At 42.9% G+C, this 16,677-nt stretch overlaps 1 protein-coding gene across 2 annotated transcripts in view; it reads right to left on the bottom strand.

Moving 5' to 3' along the window:
* LOC142803345 (endothelin-converting enzyme homolog) overlaps positions 1 to 16,677 on the bottom strand; it is a 139,728-nt gene that overhangs the window by 86,420 nt on the left and 36,631 nt on the right. For both annotated transcript variants that reach the window (XM_075888462.1, XM_075888463.1), the window contains exons 3-5: positions 8,608 to 8,892; positions 3,691 to 3,828; positions 725 to 904 (exon numbers count right to left, since the gene is read on the bottom strand). In XM_075888462.1, coding sequence (XP_075744577.1) covers positions 725 to 904; positions 3,691 to 3,828; positions 8,608 to 8,892 — 603 coding nt within the window. The remainder of the gene's footprint in view (positions 1 to 724; positions 905 to 3,690; positions 3,829 to 8,607; positions 8,893 to 16,677) is intronic.

Raw genomic sequence — 16,677 nt, 5'->3', positions numbered from 1 at the left:
TTTGGAATTTTCAAGCCTATATTGCATTTCCCCAAGTAGTCTCCTTAATCTGCGTACGTTCCAATGGCAGGATTAGTTTGCTGAATATTGCGCATATCGCAATTCCAGTGCCCATTTGTTCACTTTGGAAGTTATTAACATCTGTATTCACCTTTAACAGACAAACAGAGGCTAAGGTACATGAAGAAGTCATTCTATCTAAAGAACTAGAATTTCCACCCTCAATCCTGCAGAGGTGAACACGGTTCCTTAATTAAATACATTACGTTTCGAACAGCAGCATTACATTGGTGTTCGTTAAGAACACAAATAATGGTCTTGTTCAGTTTTCACACAAGTTGTGCATATATCCAAGTGCATGCACATAGCGAATATTGAGGCAACATTTTTGAAGCATGCCTCGTGTAATGACCTCTAGCTGAAGCCAAGAATTTTAATGGTCCTCCTACTTCTTCAGCACTTCTGCTCCAGCAAACCGGAAGCGCTTGAGGGAGAACTGCATAAACTACATCTGTACAGTCTAAGTAAACCAAAGGGTACTACTGTGACTGTGGAAAGCTGAGTCACACTACAACGCTTCAATTGATAATTAAGGGGTAAGAAACCGTCAAAAACATTAACCGCTATATTTACTACATCCTTGCATTCTTGCGTGTAATATGACACACTCTCCTATATTACCACACAATCACAATTGCTAGACAACAAAGATTGGTTGCTGTACCTCTACTAGTCTTGTCCCTTTGAAGAATCGCCTATCCATGAATCGGATTGAAATGATCGCTTCCACTCCCAACTCAAGCGATCCGCGCACCATCATCTCAACTGGGTCAATAGTCTCTAGCCTTGTCGGGTTCAGGAAGTCCAGGTTCATTGCAATCATCCATCTCGCCAGCTCTATGGTCTGCCAAGGAAAACGTTCAAAGTATTTTCAAATGTAGCATCACAATACCATTAAAAACTCTCTCGCCCTCGTACTACGAGAGACATAAGTGTAACTTTCAAAGGCTTCTTTTTGTTCAAACAATAAAAAGTTGAACTGACCCACAAATATGCAAAGAAAAATGTGGTTTATGTAATTATAAGATTTTTTATTGTAATTGTAAAGAAAGAAACGTGTTTGGAAATATAAGCAACTAAACCTGCAACCTTCAAATAACGCGTCCGATGATTGACCACTGAACTACTCTGGCGTTCATTCCTTCGTTTACATTGTACGTTACGTCTGCGCATTTAACGCGGGAACATCAGTTAGAGCAGCCAGTAGTCATCACGACGAGTGTGCAACACTCTTTTTTGCCTCTATGGCTTACGTAGCACGTAAACTTATAACAGGCCTGCAGAGGTTTCCTCGGCAGTGTTGTCTGCTAGTTCTCAATAATGTCCTATTATTGCAGGGTACAAGGGTCGACACAGTAGATTAATAAGTAAAAACTTATAAAACCGGCCGACAATTAGGCACAATACTGATTAGGGAACATTATTTGTGATTTTTTACCACATAGCAATGATTCTCTCTTAAACAAAAGAAAAAAGTGTCAATTAGGAATTACGCTTTCCGTCTGTGAAATTCGAGCCCACAACCTTAAAATTACTCGTCCAATGCTCTACTATTTGAGGTACAGTGACGGGTGCCCCTCGTTCGCTTGCTTGTAGCTTATTGGTGTGCGCCTAATATTTGGGAGTTTTAACGAGCGTCTCGCGATAGCTGAGCTGGCAAGATGAAACACCCCTTTTTGGCAGAGGACAACATGGGTCACGTGTCTTTCGTACAAGGTGGTGTCTGACCAATAAATCCTTGCACAGCTACCTAAGACATCAATTCTGTCTGTGCGAAGGTCCCGCAATGAAAGTACGAATGTGAGGAAATGGTACTCTGTACTATACAATCTGCGGAAACTGTCAGAAAAGCAAGCCAGTGAACGCATAGGACGAAGTCATGCCCCGTGCCGCCATCCGACAAAAAAGAGGGCTACCCTCGCCATGCAGGCGTTTATTGAGAACGTGTACTGATGAAAAGGTGGACGGAGTGGAAGGAGGTTAACCGAAGGCTGGGGCGCGGCCTGAGGGTCTGCGTGTAAGAGTGTAGTGGTGGGTTGGTCTCGATTATCAAGTACTCGAAAAGGGGCTTTCCTAGAACGAGCTGAAAGCCCTTTTCCCTTAGTTATGAATTCGAAATAACTCACCCACCTGCCTGCAAATATGGCTTGGATGAGTTGAAAGGGGTTAACAGGAAGATGCCTTTGGTGTGTGCATATATGCTTGTGTGGGTATCTCTCCAAAACTTCGCCTGATTCGATTGCAAATTGAATACCTCTGTGAAGATGTGTTCAAATATCAAGTTAAGAAACTGCGGACGCCTGCTAACTCGCAGTGGCAGTATTGTGTAACCTCAAGTAAGCGAACAGACGCGTTTAGCATATTACAGAAAGACAGTGAGCAAATACACTGCAGTATTACTAAATTGCTCCTTCTTTCTTGTTAGTTGTGCTGATGACGGTACTAATTTCAATAGAGGCTTTCCAGCACCACAATATGCTTCCAGAAAGTCAAGGTTGGGTCAGTACAGCTCTTTGTTTCTCTCAGCCTACGAATCGTCACCGAAGAGCCTGTCGTTCGTCAGGCGGACTGTCATTGCAACAGAAATCAATTTAAGCCTGATGATTGAGAAAGAACACACAGTGAAGTAATACGGTATTTTTTGTACCGCATTTCTGTTACTTTCTAAAAGACACTGACAGCATACCGTCTTCATCAGCGCTTCGCTTTAGTAGTCTCTTTTGGCAACTTTTATTCCCTGTGCACGTTATATTGAGCATTAAGCGGTTCCCGTGAATAAAATGTTAAAAATGTTGAGTGGTCACAATGAAAGAATTATAAGGCCACGCACTCCGCATATAGTAAAGCAGCACTGCTTGAAGACGTTACTGCCGCCAAAAAGCAACGTGAACGCGTGGTATGCTACAGTGCACTATGGTCCTTGATTCGTGTGCAAACGTACACAAGTTACCCACTTATTAGCAGTAGGTGCACTGTCAATTTGTACGAAAGTGCGTGACTGTTAGGTGTAATAAAGAAGTCACGAGCAACACGACAGTCATGGCGCTAAAATAAAAATGTTGGCGTAGATTTAGATAATCAAAACGTCACAAAGCAATGCATTCTCACAAATCGGGAGCACATGCCCATCATACCAGAGTGGTGTAAACAATGAAAATATCACAGTGTTTACTTTTACCCACACCTCTTTTTTAGAATGAAGGGGGAGGGAGGTGGGGTGGGGCTTTTGTACCAATGTATTTTATTAGTGCGGAGAGATGAATTTACACAGGCACTGCACACAATGGCGTCGTGTGCCCTACAATTCATTCTCCTAGCACTGTCTGTCTGACTAAGTGCACCCATGATGATGAAATCGGTCAGACCCCAAACCGCAAAAATATTTCGAAAGAGCATGTCATGCAGATCAAGTGATCACGCACACCTGCCATATTTCCAGTGTAATTTTAGGAATTACAATTATATGCTGATTTGGAGCGCATGTGCAGAAAAACCTCTTAAACTACTTCGCTTCAATTAAACGGTATTTACAAAGACACAACAGAGAAAACATCTCAATATCTCACCATTCCTGGAGTGTAAATGTTTTAAAAAGCTCCATGTATACATATTAGCTTGATTTCCTCTCACCTCTGGTTGGTATGCCGAGGCGAAACCCACGCAGGCTTTATACATCGCAACTGCTTTCTCAAACGCACTTTGATTGGCCAATGGTGCTTCAGTAAACTTGAGGGCTACAAATGTTCCCGTATTTATGACATTTTGAACCTGTAAAGACCAAAAGAACATAACAAGGCAGGTGTACATAACTTTAATTCTTATGTGAGCCGTAGAAAACGCTTCTCAAAAGAGCATAAGAGATATTGGAATCAGGCGATTGAAACCCTCTAGAAGTCACACATATTTACATGTATACTATTAGTACTTGCGAAAGCGCGGAGCAAAAGCCAGTTTCCAAACATTTAAGCAATATCAACGGAAGTAAGTTTTATGCGAACCATTTATTTCTAAGGAAGAAGTTAGTACTACGCCCGGCTACTACACTCTTATTCAAATCCTGGCTAAACTACACACCTGCAGGCAGCAAATCAAGCCAAATTATCGCCGCTTCTACGCGGCCCCATAGCCGTGCCCCAGAGAACCGGCCCGATTTGAAGTGGCCTTTAGAATAGCCGGGAGAAAGATTAGCTGGCATTTTATGCCAAATTTGTCTTGGCATGATACGGCCTGCGGTTAGGAGTGACACTTTAGTAGGCAGCCCGGCAGTGACGCGATCGCGTAAGAAAAGCTTCATTTTACGCTTCTTTTAAAAGCAGTTTCTCGCCCATATAAGCGGTTTTTCGCAAATTTAAAAATTATGCGCATTATTTAGCGACATAGAGTGGTTTTTAATCATTTCACTCTTTAACTGATCGTATTTATGCGGAGTTGCTACCCTTACCTTTATTCAGCATCACACAGCTGTTCAAGGGAACGCCGAAACGCGCGTCAAGGTCAAGTATGACGTACACAGATTAGCGACAGAAAGGTCGGTCTCTCTTCAAATAAATAATGCTTCTGCACTTCTCTTTCGCGAACGTCCGTGTGCATTTGGTGTCAAGAAATGGTGCAGAACGATTCTGATTGATTGATATGTGGGGTTTAACGTTCCGAAACCACCATATGATTATGAGAGACGCTGTAGTGCAGGGCTCGGGAAATTTCAACCACCTGGGGTTTTTTAACGTGCACCCAAATCTGACCACACGTGCAGAACGATTCTCAAAATCTTTGTTGTTACTGCAGGCACTTGCACATTAGAAAATGGAAATTTCTATGGCTGGTACATTATCTCCAGTGGTGCACTGGTAGCCTTCGTCGTGGTTCACTGTTGCAAATTCATGCTTCAATATTAGTACTGAACATAATATTGAAAAAAAAACTGAGCAAATGTCGGTGACATACGCTCCCCTGCTGACTTCTTCCCCCGACTTCTGTACTTGACGTTCTTAATCAAAATTACGCAATCGCTAATCAAACATCAACGAATAGATTTTTAATTTTGATCTTCATCTGCCTCGCTGCCTTCAGTTTGTTTCGTTTTTATCATGCTTTCCTAAAATCGTCTGTTCAACTTGTTTCGTAGAACACGAGCGTCAACATACATAAGCCAGTGTTTCAGTAAGGTGTCGCGCATCCTCTAGTACTCTTTTATTTAGTGCATGACACAATATAATACCTCGACAAATGATAAACGGAACGTTGTTTGTGCTCTTTAATTGAAATTAAAAGATTAACACTGGGACTGCACATCCCGGTGTTTGCCCAAATTCAGGGAGATGTATGATATCTCGAATATAGTTTGTCGTAACGCACTGAAAAATGTTTCCGTCCCTGATCATCTTGTAGAAAAACGACAATTAAAAGACAGCGGGACGAAACGGCGACGCACAAATGCCATGGAATGCAGGCGATGGTGAACGTGATGCCGGTTCCGGGCGCCGAGCTGCGCTGGTGAGGTGGTGGCAGAGGGGGAGGGGGAGTGGGGGCGTTCCTTTTTCTTTTTTTCCGCGCTTGCACTTGTCGCTGAACCGTTTCTCGTAAGTTGATGCCAGCTCCCTGCGCCAGGCTGGCGCGACAGAGATGGCGGCTCTCCTTCTTTTAAAGACAATAGTCTTTCTTGTTGACCTTCGACGCGAAAAATTGGGTCTGTTTGTCCGCGGTAACGGTACCTTAAACACCACCAAAGTGGCCAAACGACAGTCCTAACGGTCGACCCCATCCGCAGCACCCACCAATATGGCTCAAGGTACAAGGCTTATACTTGTGCGATTGTGAATTAGAAAGAAATTATTGCGCGTACCTGAGACACCACAATAACACGACAATATTCCGTTGTTGTGTTTCTTGCAAGAAGAGGCATACATTAATTATAAGGACCGTAGCGCTTATCACGTTGCGCTGACCAGACAACGTTTGCACAAAAAGGCAAGCGTTTGCAATGCTTTGCTATGACGACATGATGGTGGCACCTACCCGTCGCCTTGCGTTCTACACTTTATCATCTCCTAGACGGGCGTTCAGGTAACGCGCTTTTGGTTTTCCTAGATAACTGGCAGATGGCGCTCGCGTCTCACGTGTGACATGACTTGATGCGCTCCTGCGCCTTCGCTGCACGCTCGGGGCACTCTAGCGCAGTGCCTCCAGTGTACCATTCATCAATTTTCTTGGGCAGAACATCAAATAGACGTTTTGTTCAATCTCTCCAGACGTAAGACTATCGTCTTTCGACGACATTTGCAGATTAACATGCACATACGGGTCAATGTTTTTTCCTTCTTGCGCCTGGTCTTATCGGCTGTAGGCACTACTTCCCCGCCGCGCGGCTGTAACCTGTATTTTTTATTGCTGGGCTCCCTATAGACACGATTTTAGTACGCAGGAGCGCGCCGCCCATATGCCGTTCGTTGTCCGGCACCTGACTGAGAGTGTCGGACGATTTACACACGAACAAGACACGTGGGTGTCATGCATGGTTCAATCGGACGAGCAATAAATAACTAAGCTCGTTCGCTACAATTTTAACTACTTAGTTAGATATTTTGACTGGTTCGAGCAACTATCAGTGAAAGGTAATGTCTAACGCGTACAGATGCCAGCAAACATTTTGCGTCATGTGGGTTTTAATGGATAGTTTTCACATGTATACAAACTTACGCAGGTAATGTGTCGGCAATCTTTTGTTCTTACAGTCCTCGTGCTTGCTGAAGGAACACATGTAGCGAAAATCAAGAGGCTACAGTGAACAGCGCAGAGGGCTGTTGCGGTCGCACACTACACCGAGAGTTCAAGAGCGGATTGTGAAAGGGACACTTTCTGAAGTGCGCTCTCTTCAAACAGAGGCTTGCAGATTCGCGGCACAATAGTCTTTAAGTATTATTCAAATTACAAGAATGGACATTTCAGCCTGAAATGCCGGAACTAAGTAGCTTCGTGTCGGCCGTTAGAAGGCAGTACATACATTCCTCTCCGTCTTCTTGTGAACCTGCGTACCATGTTGTCTAGTTTAACCCATTTTCTACTGCATTATACATCTACTTGTTCATGTGGCTGCCCACGCGGCTTCTACTGGCTAGGAATGCATCTATAAATAAACCTTTATCGTTTGCGATTGGATGGTTCGATATCAGCAGGTGCAATGGGTCAAGAATAGAGTGCGAGAGAAGTGCAGCATGGCGTCTACGAGATGGCAACGTTATCATACTTCATATATTAGAGCTTTTAGGGCAATGTGAAAATTTAATAATAATATTAGAAGATAATTTAGTTGGTTTCGCTGAATACTGCAACTTTTGCGTGAAAACCATGACGAAAAGTTCGCCACTTCTGTATATTTGAGAGCCTGTTTTGGCTGTGCAAAACATTACAATCACGCAACGCTTTCGAAGAAATGCAGGTGTGACTGCACTTGTCTTTGTGAACCTTTCGACTGCCTACGCGCGTTCTGTGCACAAAAGTTTCAGTACGCAATGTAAAAGTACAAACATCAGCAAGGAAACGTGATCGAAGATGTGCTATAACGTGTTCGACACCCTTCTCAGTCTTCGTTTGCTGATTAGCGCTGTTGTGACCGGAAGCGTCGCAAATATCATCGCTGATTCCACACACATTAGTGCGAAATAGTAGACATGTATATTATCATTGTAGTGTGACACACTATCGTGGTTTTATCCTGAATCTCCGATGAGCACTGGACGGTGCACTGGAATTCGCATTTACTTCTGTTGATTTGCGAGCTTGCTTGGTCTGTTTCGAACATTATTGCCATGCGATGCTGTTGAGAACATATTAGGTGAAAATGGCAGTCGCTATGCCCGCTACAAGTTACTAGGTAAAGGAAAAAGGAAATATGCTGCAAGAAACTGCATTTCGCTGCAACTTCCAGTCAACCTTACTGTTTTCAAATCACGCTCTCAGTGCTTCACCAAGTGAGATACGGCGGATGGTCATTTCTTCTAACGTAAGCTTGTTTGAATAACTTGCTTGGCTGGACAGGAAATTGGGAAACGCATTTTTTAAGAAGGTGTCACAATCACGTGGTAGTTTTCACCCTAACACTTTATTAATGACCACTTGCCCACTGCATAAAAGCATCATAGCGCGGGAATGAAGTAAGCCAAAATGGGGGATTGAATCAAAGGGCTGTTTATTTATTCTCTGGTGTAAGCGTATGCCAAAAGGGCTAATGCAAAACTATTTATGGCTGTGGATTATATGGTGCTAATTATCTGCGGGACCCAAGAGAGGCACACACACAAAAAGCCTTAAAAAGTAACTGCAGTATCAATTGTAGTTTTTAATTTACGTTCAGTAATTGTGATGGCAACGCCGAATATTGCGGTAAAAAATGGACTATTAAGGAGGATGTGTCATGTTTTCCGCCTGTGGGTAATGGACGTCCACTTCGTTCACTCTTCCTTTTCGAAATATCTTTAGCAACTATAAAGTAAAAGAAGCAATCTAAAATACCGACAGCACAGAGGAGACGCTACGGTTATTTTTACATACGCGTCTGAAGACGTCGTCGCCTTGAAATTTCCCACAGACATACCGGTAGAAATCATTGCATGGGTCAGCGCGAAAGTCAAGTGTCGACCTCAGCGTAATGGCCACATAGCGGCAGAGAATTCCGACACATTCATCTCCCTCTAGGTGAGAGGACGGAACAACAGCTCTTTGTTCGGGCGGTGTAGTCGTCATGATATTCCAAGGCAGGGGCGCCGGCTCTTCGGTTGACCGTGTAACCCTAGTTACTGGCATTTCTGGAACGTTTAAGGCAGCCAGCGTGTCCTCCTGGGACCAGAGGAGAATACAAAGTACTTTACAAAGAAGCTATTACTCCGTTGGCAATTCGGCAATACACTCCTAGTACTAAAAAAACAATTGCACATAGCACAAATGTAGTACAGTAGACGAATCTGTCGACCCATCATGCCCGTGCAACTTAGATGATGCCTCATCATCATCTGGTTCAAGGTTGATATGGGAATGAGGTGACATGATCTGTGGTGTTTTAAGTTTGGGGAATTTCAATGTTTGCAACTTGTTGACATTTCTAAATATTCACAAGAATATACGCTCATTCGTCGATGCGCTGTTCGATTTCGGCGCTTTTTTAATTTATCCACGGGACCATATTTATAAACTTCTCATCTCGATTCATTTCAGGACAGAGTAGTCTGAGGGTTCTCCCACAAGCACATTCAGCATATCATACCTTTCGTAGTCCGCGATATATGTTTCTTGAAAGGTCACGGAAACAGTAATAACTCATGTAACAAGTGGGGATTTATTATGCCCAAAATTGAGCCCAGCACCTCATAAAATATACCATTTTACTATATTTGCTTACATTGTACAGGCTTAATATGCGCTTACACGTGCAACATATTAAAATAAGAACATTGTACTTTGACCACCAGAAAACCCCAAAAAGTGCACCGTTATTAGAAAACGGTGGGGAGGCTGTATTGAGAATTCAGTAGCATTGCTCAACACAGCTGGGAAGAAAAGGGTGGATTCAAAGAATAAAGCAGAAAAAAGATAAGAAAACAGTTGAGCAAACAAGAATTTCACATATTAGGCATGTATCGTCATTGCATGCTTAATAATTTTGCGTATATTGTACAAACAACACATCGTTTACCAAAGGCAATTTATTAACACTGGTTACTGGGGTGAAAAGTTCAAGAAAAGGAAATCTGTATAATCAAAATTGACAGATGATACGCGAACAGTAGTCAGCGCAGACGCCGTCTATGCTGTGAGAGTAATTATTCTGACTTGGTGATATTCAAGACCGACAAATAATTTGAGGTAACTCAGTTACTCTATTGGATTAGATGGTAAAGACACATTCGAATTAAATTGTTTGTCGCAGAGGTGAATCAATAAATCACCAAAGCGTAATTCTTCATTCTCCTTGACCCGATGAAGCAAGTCTCTCGTTTCATCTCTGCTTCAGCCGTGCTCACCTTCAGCCACAATTTGCAGCCAACAATTTGCAGATGGTGTCGACCATAGACACACCGAAATTTAATCAGTTGATAACCCAGTAAAAATGTGGATTGGCGTTACAAAGAGAGTTACTTTTAAGCTTCGATTTCATAGTGTATCCTGGTTCTTAAGCAGAGCATGGTTATGAGACGATGCTATGCTATTGAGGCTAACTGAGACTAATGTAGAATAATAAAATGAAGTGCTTCATGCCTTGCTTAGAAAAGGGAAACGTGCTGTGGGGTTGTGGAAATATTCAGTAGTTTTAACAAGGTAAACTTGAATATGGAATGTCAATAGGCAGATAATATTCATCTTTGTGGGTACACTTTCAATGCAGGCTACTTGTCTAGCAAGACGTGAAGATAAGATAGATTTGATTCACTTTGACCTATTGTCTTTGATGCGTCTGCTGCAACCTTTGTTGACTATTCTGCCAATATTACTTTTTTATGCTCAAGACATCAGGTAACCGTTATTTGTAGCCATATTTTATTCTTTTCTCTACCATTATTTCGCTATCTTTTTCTCTCTGAAGTCGTCATCTCACATAACAGTGCTACTGCATTCCGCGCACAAGCAAAAGCGCAAGAAGAGAGCGCGTGCCAAGTTCCTCGAACATGTGCGCCGCAACCGGGCATCAGCAGTTGCTTGGCATGCCAAGGGCTGCGAGAATCATTTGTACACACCAATATGTTCACGGTATCTTTGAAAAAATTCGCTGCTAATAGTGGAGAAGATGACAGCTAACAGAGAAAAATTCGGCAGATGCCACGTACCTGGGAATGAAAGTTATGCGAAGCATGCGGAAGAAAGGTGACCGTATTGCAATTTTTTTATTGAGCGACACGTCACGAAATGACGCCAAATATATGCACAAATGTTGCACGCACAGACAATTGTTGAAGAGTTGCAGATGTTTATACAACCAGTTGTTTGCAATTTTGCAATGATGTCAACTGAAACATGCGTATTAGCAACCCCAGAATCTGATATGAAGCACTGATGCTCGTGAAGATGCTGGCCCTTGAAACGGCTGCATAAATCAACTCCACAATTGATGTTAACTAGAAGTGACGGCTGTATCAAAGGAGTCCATACGTTATGTTTATAAAACTGGGTAGGCATCACTGAAACAACCATTGACGTTTAACGAATAGCGTCTATTTGAAAAGTAGTTCACACACCTGGCGTAGCTTTGTGGCAGAATTCTTGACTGCTACGCAGAATGCTTGGGTTTGATTCCTGCTAAGACCCTGAAGTTTATTATTTGCATTCGTCGAGGGTTCAACGCTGACCTTGTGAGGTTTTTCTAAACACTCACAATTATTTTATGCTTTCACTGGGTCGACGCTGCCGACGTCGGGTGTTGCTTAACGTTCACGCGTTAAAATATCCCATGTGTGTTCTCTTCGCTACTTGGTAGATACTGCCATCACCTATGGCAACATACCCGCTTACCAGTAGCACATACCCGGCCGTGGGGTATGTGCCACTTTCTGGCGGGAATGAATGGATGAATGACAAAACTTTTTTTCGTCATAAAGCAACTGCCCCGCCGTGGTGGTCTAGTGGCTAAGGCACTCGGCTGCTGACCCGCAGGTCGTGGGATCAAAACCCGGTTGTGGCGGCTGCATTTCCGATGGAGGCAGAAATGTTGTAGGCCCATGTGCTGAGATTTGGGTGCACGTTAAGGAACCCCAGGTGGTCAAAATTTCCGGAGCCCTCCACTACGGCGTCTCTCATATATATATGGTGGTTTGGGGACGTTAAACCCCACATATCCTATCCATCATAAAGCAACTGCATACGATTCCGTGTTAGATGGCCACCAACCCAAAGTTGGCGGCAACCTGTGGGGCCCACACCACAACCTTTAACAGGACGACTGCGTCTGAGCTGGTGAACATGGCCTCCCAGTGCTCAAGCGAGGAATCACGCATATTATCCACTAGCGGCATCTCTTTACTACATTCCCAAAGTATGTGATCATAAGTTGCCACAGCCTGGCACCATATGCATTGTGACTTTATCTCCTCCGGGTATATTTTGTTCAACACGTAAGGGTTGGGAAAAGATCGCGTCTGCAGTTTTCTCCAGACGCATTTTTGCGCCTTAGTCAACCGCTTGTGCGGAGGCGGATAAAACCTCCGCTCTGGTTTATAATGATTCATTTAGTCGTAAAAGGACACCAGCCCACCTCTCACGGACCTCCCCGGAACAAGTGGCTCACCTACCCGGCTGACAAAACCTCGAGCATTTAGGTGAGCTGCCTCATTCCCAGGGTTCTCAGAGTGGGCTGGTACCCAGAAAATTTCTATTTCTCGAATTTCTCGTCCCGTGGCCCCATGTAGAAATCGTGTGGTGTTTGCCGATATTCTGCCCCTCGCTAGGTTTTGGATGGCTGTTTTTGAATCACTGAGAATCAAGTTCGACTACGAATTAGTATTTGCTAGTGCTATGGCCGCTTCTTCTGCAGTTTCCGAGGAGCAACTCCGAGGAGCGGAAACTCTTGTCCACCACTACAATCACAAAAGCGTCTTTCTCCTTATATTCCGCGACATCTGTATAGACTGCCACTTTGTACTCGCCGTACTCAACGTGTAAATCTCTGGCTCTTGCCTGACTGCGCTGCATATGATGAATCAAAAGCATATTTTTGGGCAAAATTTTCATGTACATGACCTTATGTAATTCACGCCGCAGCTGAATTTTTGTGTCCCCAGTAGAAGACTCAGCTCCAATGCCAATCCTTTCCAATATGATCCTGCTCGCTTTGGTTGTCGAAAACCTAGGGTGCTTCATCACCATATGCGCCTCCCATAATTCATCCAGGGTGTTGCGCACCCCTTGTTTTAACAGCCTTTCTGTAGGCGCGTTGTTAGGCAACTTGAACGCTGCCTTGTAAGCTTTTCAGATTGTAGCCTCGACCTTGCCTTATTCTGCAGCATCCAACTTCATATAGGGTGTCGCGTAAGTAATCCTGCTGAGCACAAACGCCTGTACTAGCCTAAACAGTTCATTTCTTCAACCCCGCTCTTACGGTTAGCGATTCTTCTGATTAGTCTGACAGTAGCATTGACCATGGAAGTGTTTGACGACGTACGCGATGGCACTGTGCCTTTAGTCATGTATTGACCTGCGCGTCATATTCGTCAAACCATCTTACCCTCCCATGCTGATTTTTGTTCATGCCAAAGTTAATGTGGTGGCCACGAGAGCACCTAAATGTAGGCGGCTATATAGATAGATAAATAGATAGATAGATAGATATAGATATAGATAGATAGATAGATATAGATATAGATAGATAGATAGATATAGATAGATAGTTAGATATAGATAGATAGATAGATAGATATAGATAGATAAATATAGATAGATAGATATAGATAGATAGATAGATAGATAGATAGATAGATAGATAGATATAGATAGATAGATAGATAGATAGATAGATAGATAGATAGATAGATAGATAGATAGATAGATAGATAGATAGATAGATAGATGCGCTTAAACTTGCCGAAGTTCGCTAAGAAATCCTTCGCATTTAAAAGAAAGGAAAAAATACACGCGGCTCAAGACGATGTAGACCAACCCTCGCACTGGGTGTCATGTAGTGGCTCAGCTGTCGTATAAATTCAGTTTACAACCAATTTTTTAAAGCCGTGATTAGACAAGCAGGTACCAGACAGTCACTTTATAGAAACTGACAACGCCAGATGCCTTCATTGACTTCCCTACGCCACAGCAATCACTGGCCATGAATTCATACACAAATGCATAAGATTATGCCGAAGAAGTCTTTCAACATTTCTAGAGTTTGCCGGTGGTTGCTGCCCTGGAGAAGAAATGATTTTATTGTACATTTTCATTGATTTTCATGAAGAAAATCACACGCATCGACGTCAATTTTCTATCACGTAATCATGACTCTTTGGAGAACTTATCACTCTAACCTTTCATCGTGATATTATGCATTCACTTACATTGTTGATGAATGAATGAACAAAGGATATTGACAGAGAATGGATGAATATGTCCTCTAAATAGGGCCGTGCTAGAGCCATACCATCGATTTCCTTCACATTTGTGATAACGACTTCCTATGAACTGTCTCATTGTTTCCCTTTTGCCGTGAAGTAGATTCACACCAACTAGAGGGCCAATAAAATAAAGCTGTTTCAGCGCGGCACCTTAAAAAAGAATGCTAAGCAACCACATGCACCTAAGCCCCCCCCCCCTACCCCCCGCTTCTCTTCGAAAAATTTCATTTCTGCGTTTCTACTGATTGTGCGTAGGTGCCTTTGAACAGAAGTTGAATTCGAGAAGTATTGTATTAGGCACCATCGTGATGTGTACGGGTCTTCTGATTTACAGTGCTCAAAGTTCACCATTTTCTCCACCGTGTCTTTCTAACGCTGTTGCTTGCCAGCAAACTAACTTGCAGGTTTCATTAGGTGAGATCACATGAAAGCGCATTGTCCGTCTCAGCTGCACACAAAGTTGCAAGCTTTATCGCTCAGCGCACTTGAGCCTTTCACATTAGGATGCCTAAGTACTCTTTGATAGCCTCCGTCTAATAATCTAAACTTGTAAAGGTTGCCAAGAAACTACAGTATTTTGCTGCTACGCAGATGCTTCCGTATATGGTACAGCTGTTTTTAGAGGACCACGAAGTGCAAACCGTACATTTACTTTACACTTACGCGAGCACGCGGCCTCTGCAAGTGCCTATACTTTAGTGTACTACGACGTTGTGTAGTACTGAGATGCATTTAGCAGATCTCGCAAATGGAAGTAATACTGGCTTGAGGAATGTCGCTTTGACAGTTTATTTTGTACTTCCAGTTTGGTATCGAATCTTTTGGGTTTATAAAATCACTTGTATCTTTGCAATCTCTGTGTAATATTCATTACACTTTCTTGTTGTTTGGCTTTGTAATAATGTAAGAATGATATATATATATAGACGACACACACATAGCCGCCAGCTATGCAATCACTCTACTATACTTTACATAAATCTATGCGTTCTTCTCCCACTGCGCCAAGAAATCGATGGTTTTCAGCTCGTAGAAAGTATGGAGAAGTGAACAGTAATTTTGACCTCAAGTGGTCGTGGCTGTGCCGGCTGTTTTATTAGTGCATGTGACAAAATCCTGAAATATCGATATGGTGGTGAATGCGATCATCATGACGCTGGCGTTAAACATTTTGCTGCAGTGTGATGCTTAGTGTTATTCATTATTGTTTATTTCTCCACACTAATCAAATCTGAATTTTTCGCGCAACATGTTGAAGTTGTCTTGCTTCTTATAAAACGATGAAGCCACCTTTGACCTGGTTAGCAACAGTTAACCTCAGGTCTAATTAGCTTTGATCTTCCACTGGAACTGCAATTCGAACCAAGCCAGAGTCTCTAACAAAGACAAACGTTTGAAAAAAATGAAGATTTACTAAAATTGATTGTTAGTTGAGCCAGAGAATACTGCTGCAATGCCCACTTGCACCCACGTTTACGCCAACAACAGCCAGTTGCGTTTCCCTTGAAGAATTTTGTTTCAATGTTGTCATGAAATGCACGTGCACATGTATTTTATGTCATGTACTCACTTCAGGTTGATCACAATCTGGCAATAGCCGTAAAGTTAACTGCTGCATAATAATCTCTGTTTAACTCTGACGCCACAATACAATGAGAACATTCTTTCTTGAGGAGCACAGTGTTTAGTTCTATCCACATATCTGTCCCCTTCAGACTCGTCGCAAACTTTACATGATTGACGTGTTTTTAACCAGTCGAGGCCGGCAGGCGAGTCGAAATTTAGCCACGACAACAAATAGGTAACGTGGTTGCTTGGGCGAGTTGGTTAATTGTATCGCCGTTCAGCCATGTGTCATCGTCGCCATGTGCGTCTACGCCTTGTGCAATGCCCAAAAGTTCTTTTTTCTTGTCCGGTCAGTGCCAGTGTCTGTCTCCTTTTTTTCCATCGTTATTGGCGCTGTTTTGTATGTAGATCATGTCGTCCCAAGTCGCCCAAGCAACCATGTTAGTTACTTTCATTTCTAGTACATTTGGCTTTTTTAATTGTTTCACCGTTCAGCCATGTGTCATCGTCGCCATGTACGTCTACGCCGTGTGCATAGCCCGAATTTTTTTTTCTTGTCCGGTCAGTGCCGCTGTCTGTCTCCTCTTTTTCTTGTCCCTTCTTACTGGCGCTGTTTTTTATGTGGACAACAAATATATTGCCTCAGTGAGCGAGAAGTGCAGTAGCGCAACCTGTGCAATCTAGCAGCAGAAATACGTCCCTCTAAATGATGATAGAACTTGCAGCGTTATCTTGCCACGCGATATTGCAGCTCAGTACGTTGTCGCTACAATTAACTTTCGTATTACAGCCAAAGTTTGTTTCCGTCCTCTAAAGTTGTGAACAAGTTGTTGCCTCCTCACACAGGTATAATACCCGCAATCATTCCCCTTTTCTTTCAATACATAGAAACTCAATCAATACACTCCTAGCGATGTGTGGCCTCGTCTTCCCGCAGATCTATGAAGAAAACTGCTTTGTTCAATAC

This window comes from Rhipicephalus microplus, chromosome 3 (assembly GCF_043290135.1).
Source record: "Rhipicephalus microplus isolate Deutch F79 chromosome 3, USDA_Rmic, whole genome shotgun sequence".
Classification (NCBI taxonomy): domain Eukaryota; kingdom Metazoa; phylum Arthropoda; class Arachnida; order Ixodida; family Ixodidae; genus Rhipicephalus; species Rhipicephalus microplus.
This window is presented reverse-complemented; position numbering and strand designations above follow the sequence as displayed.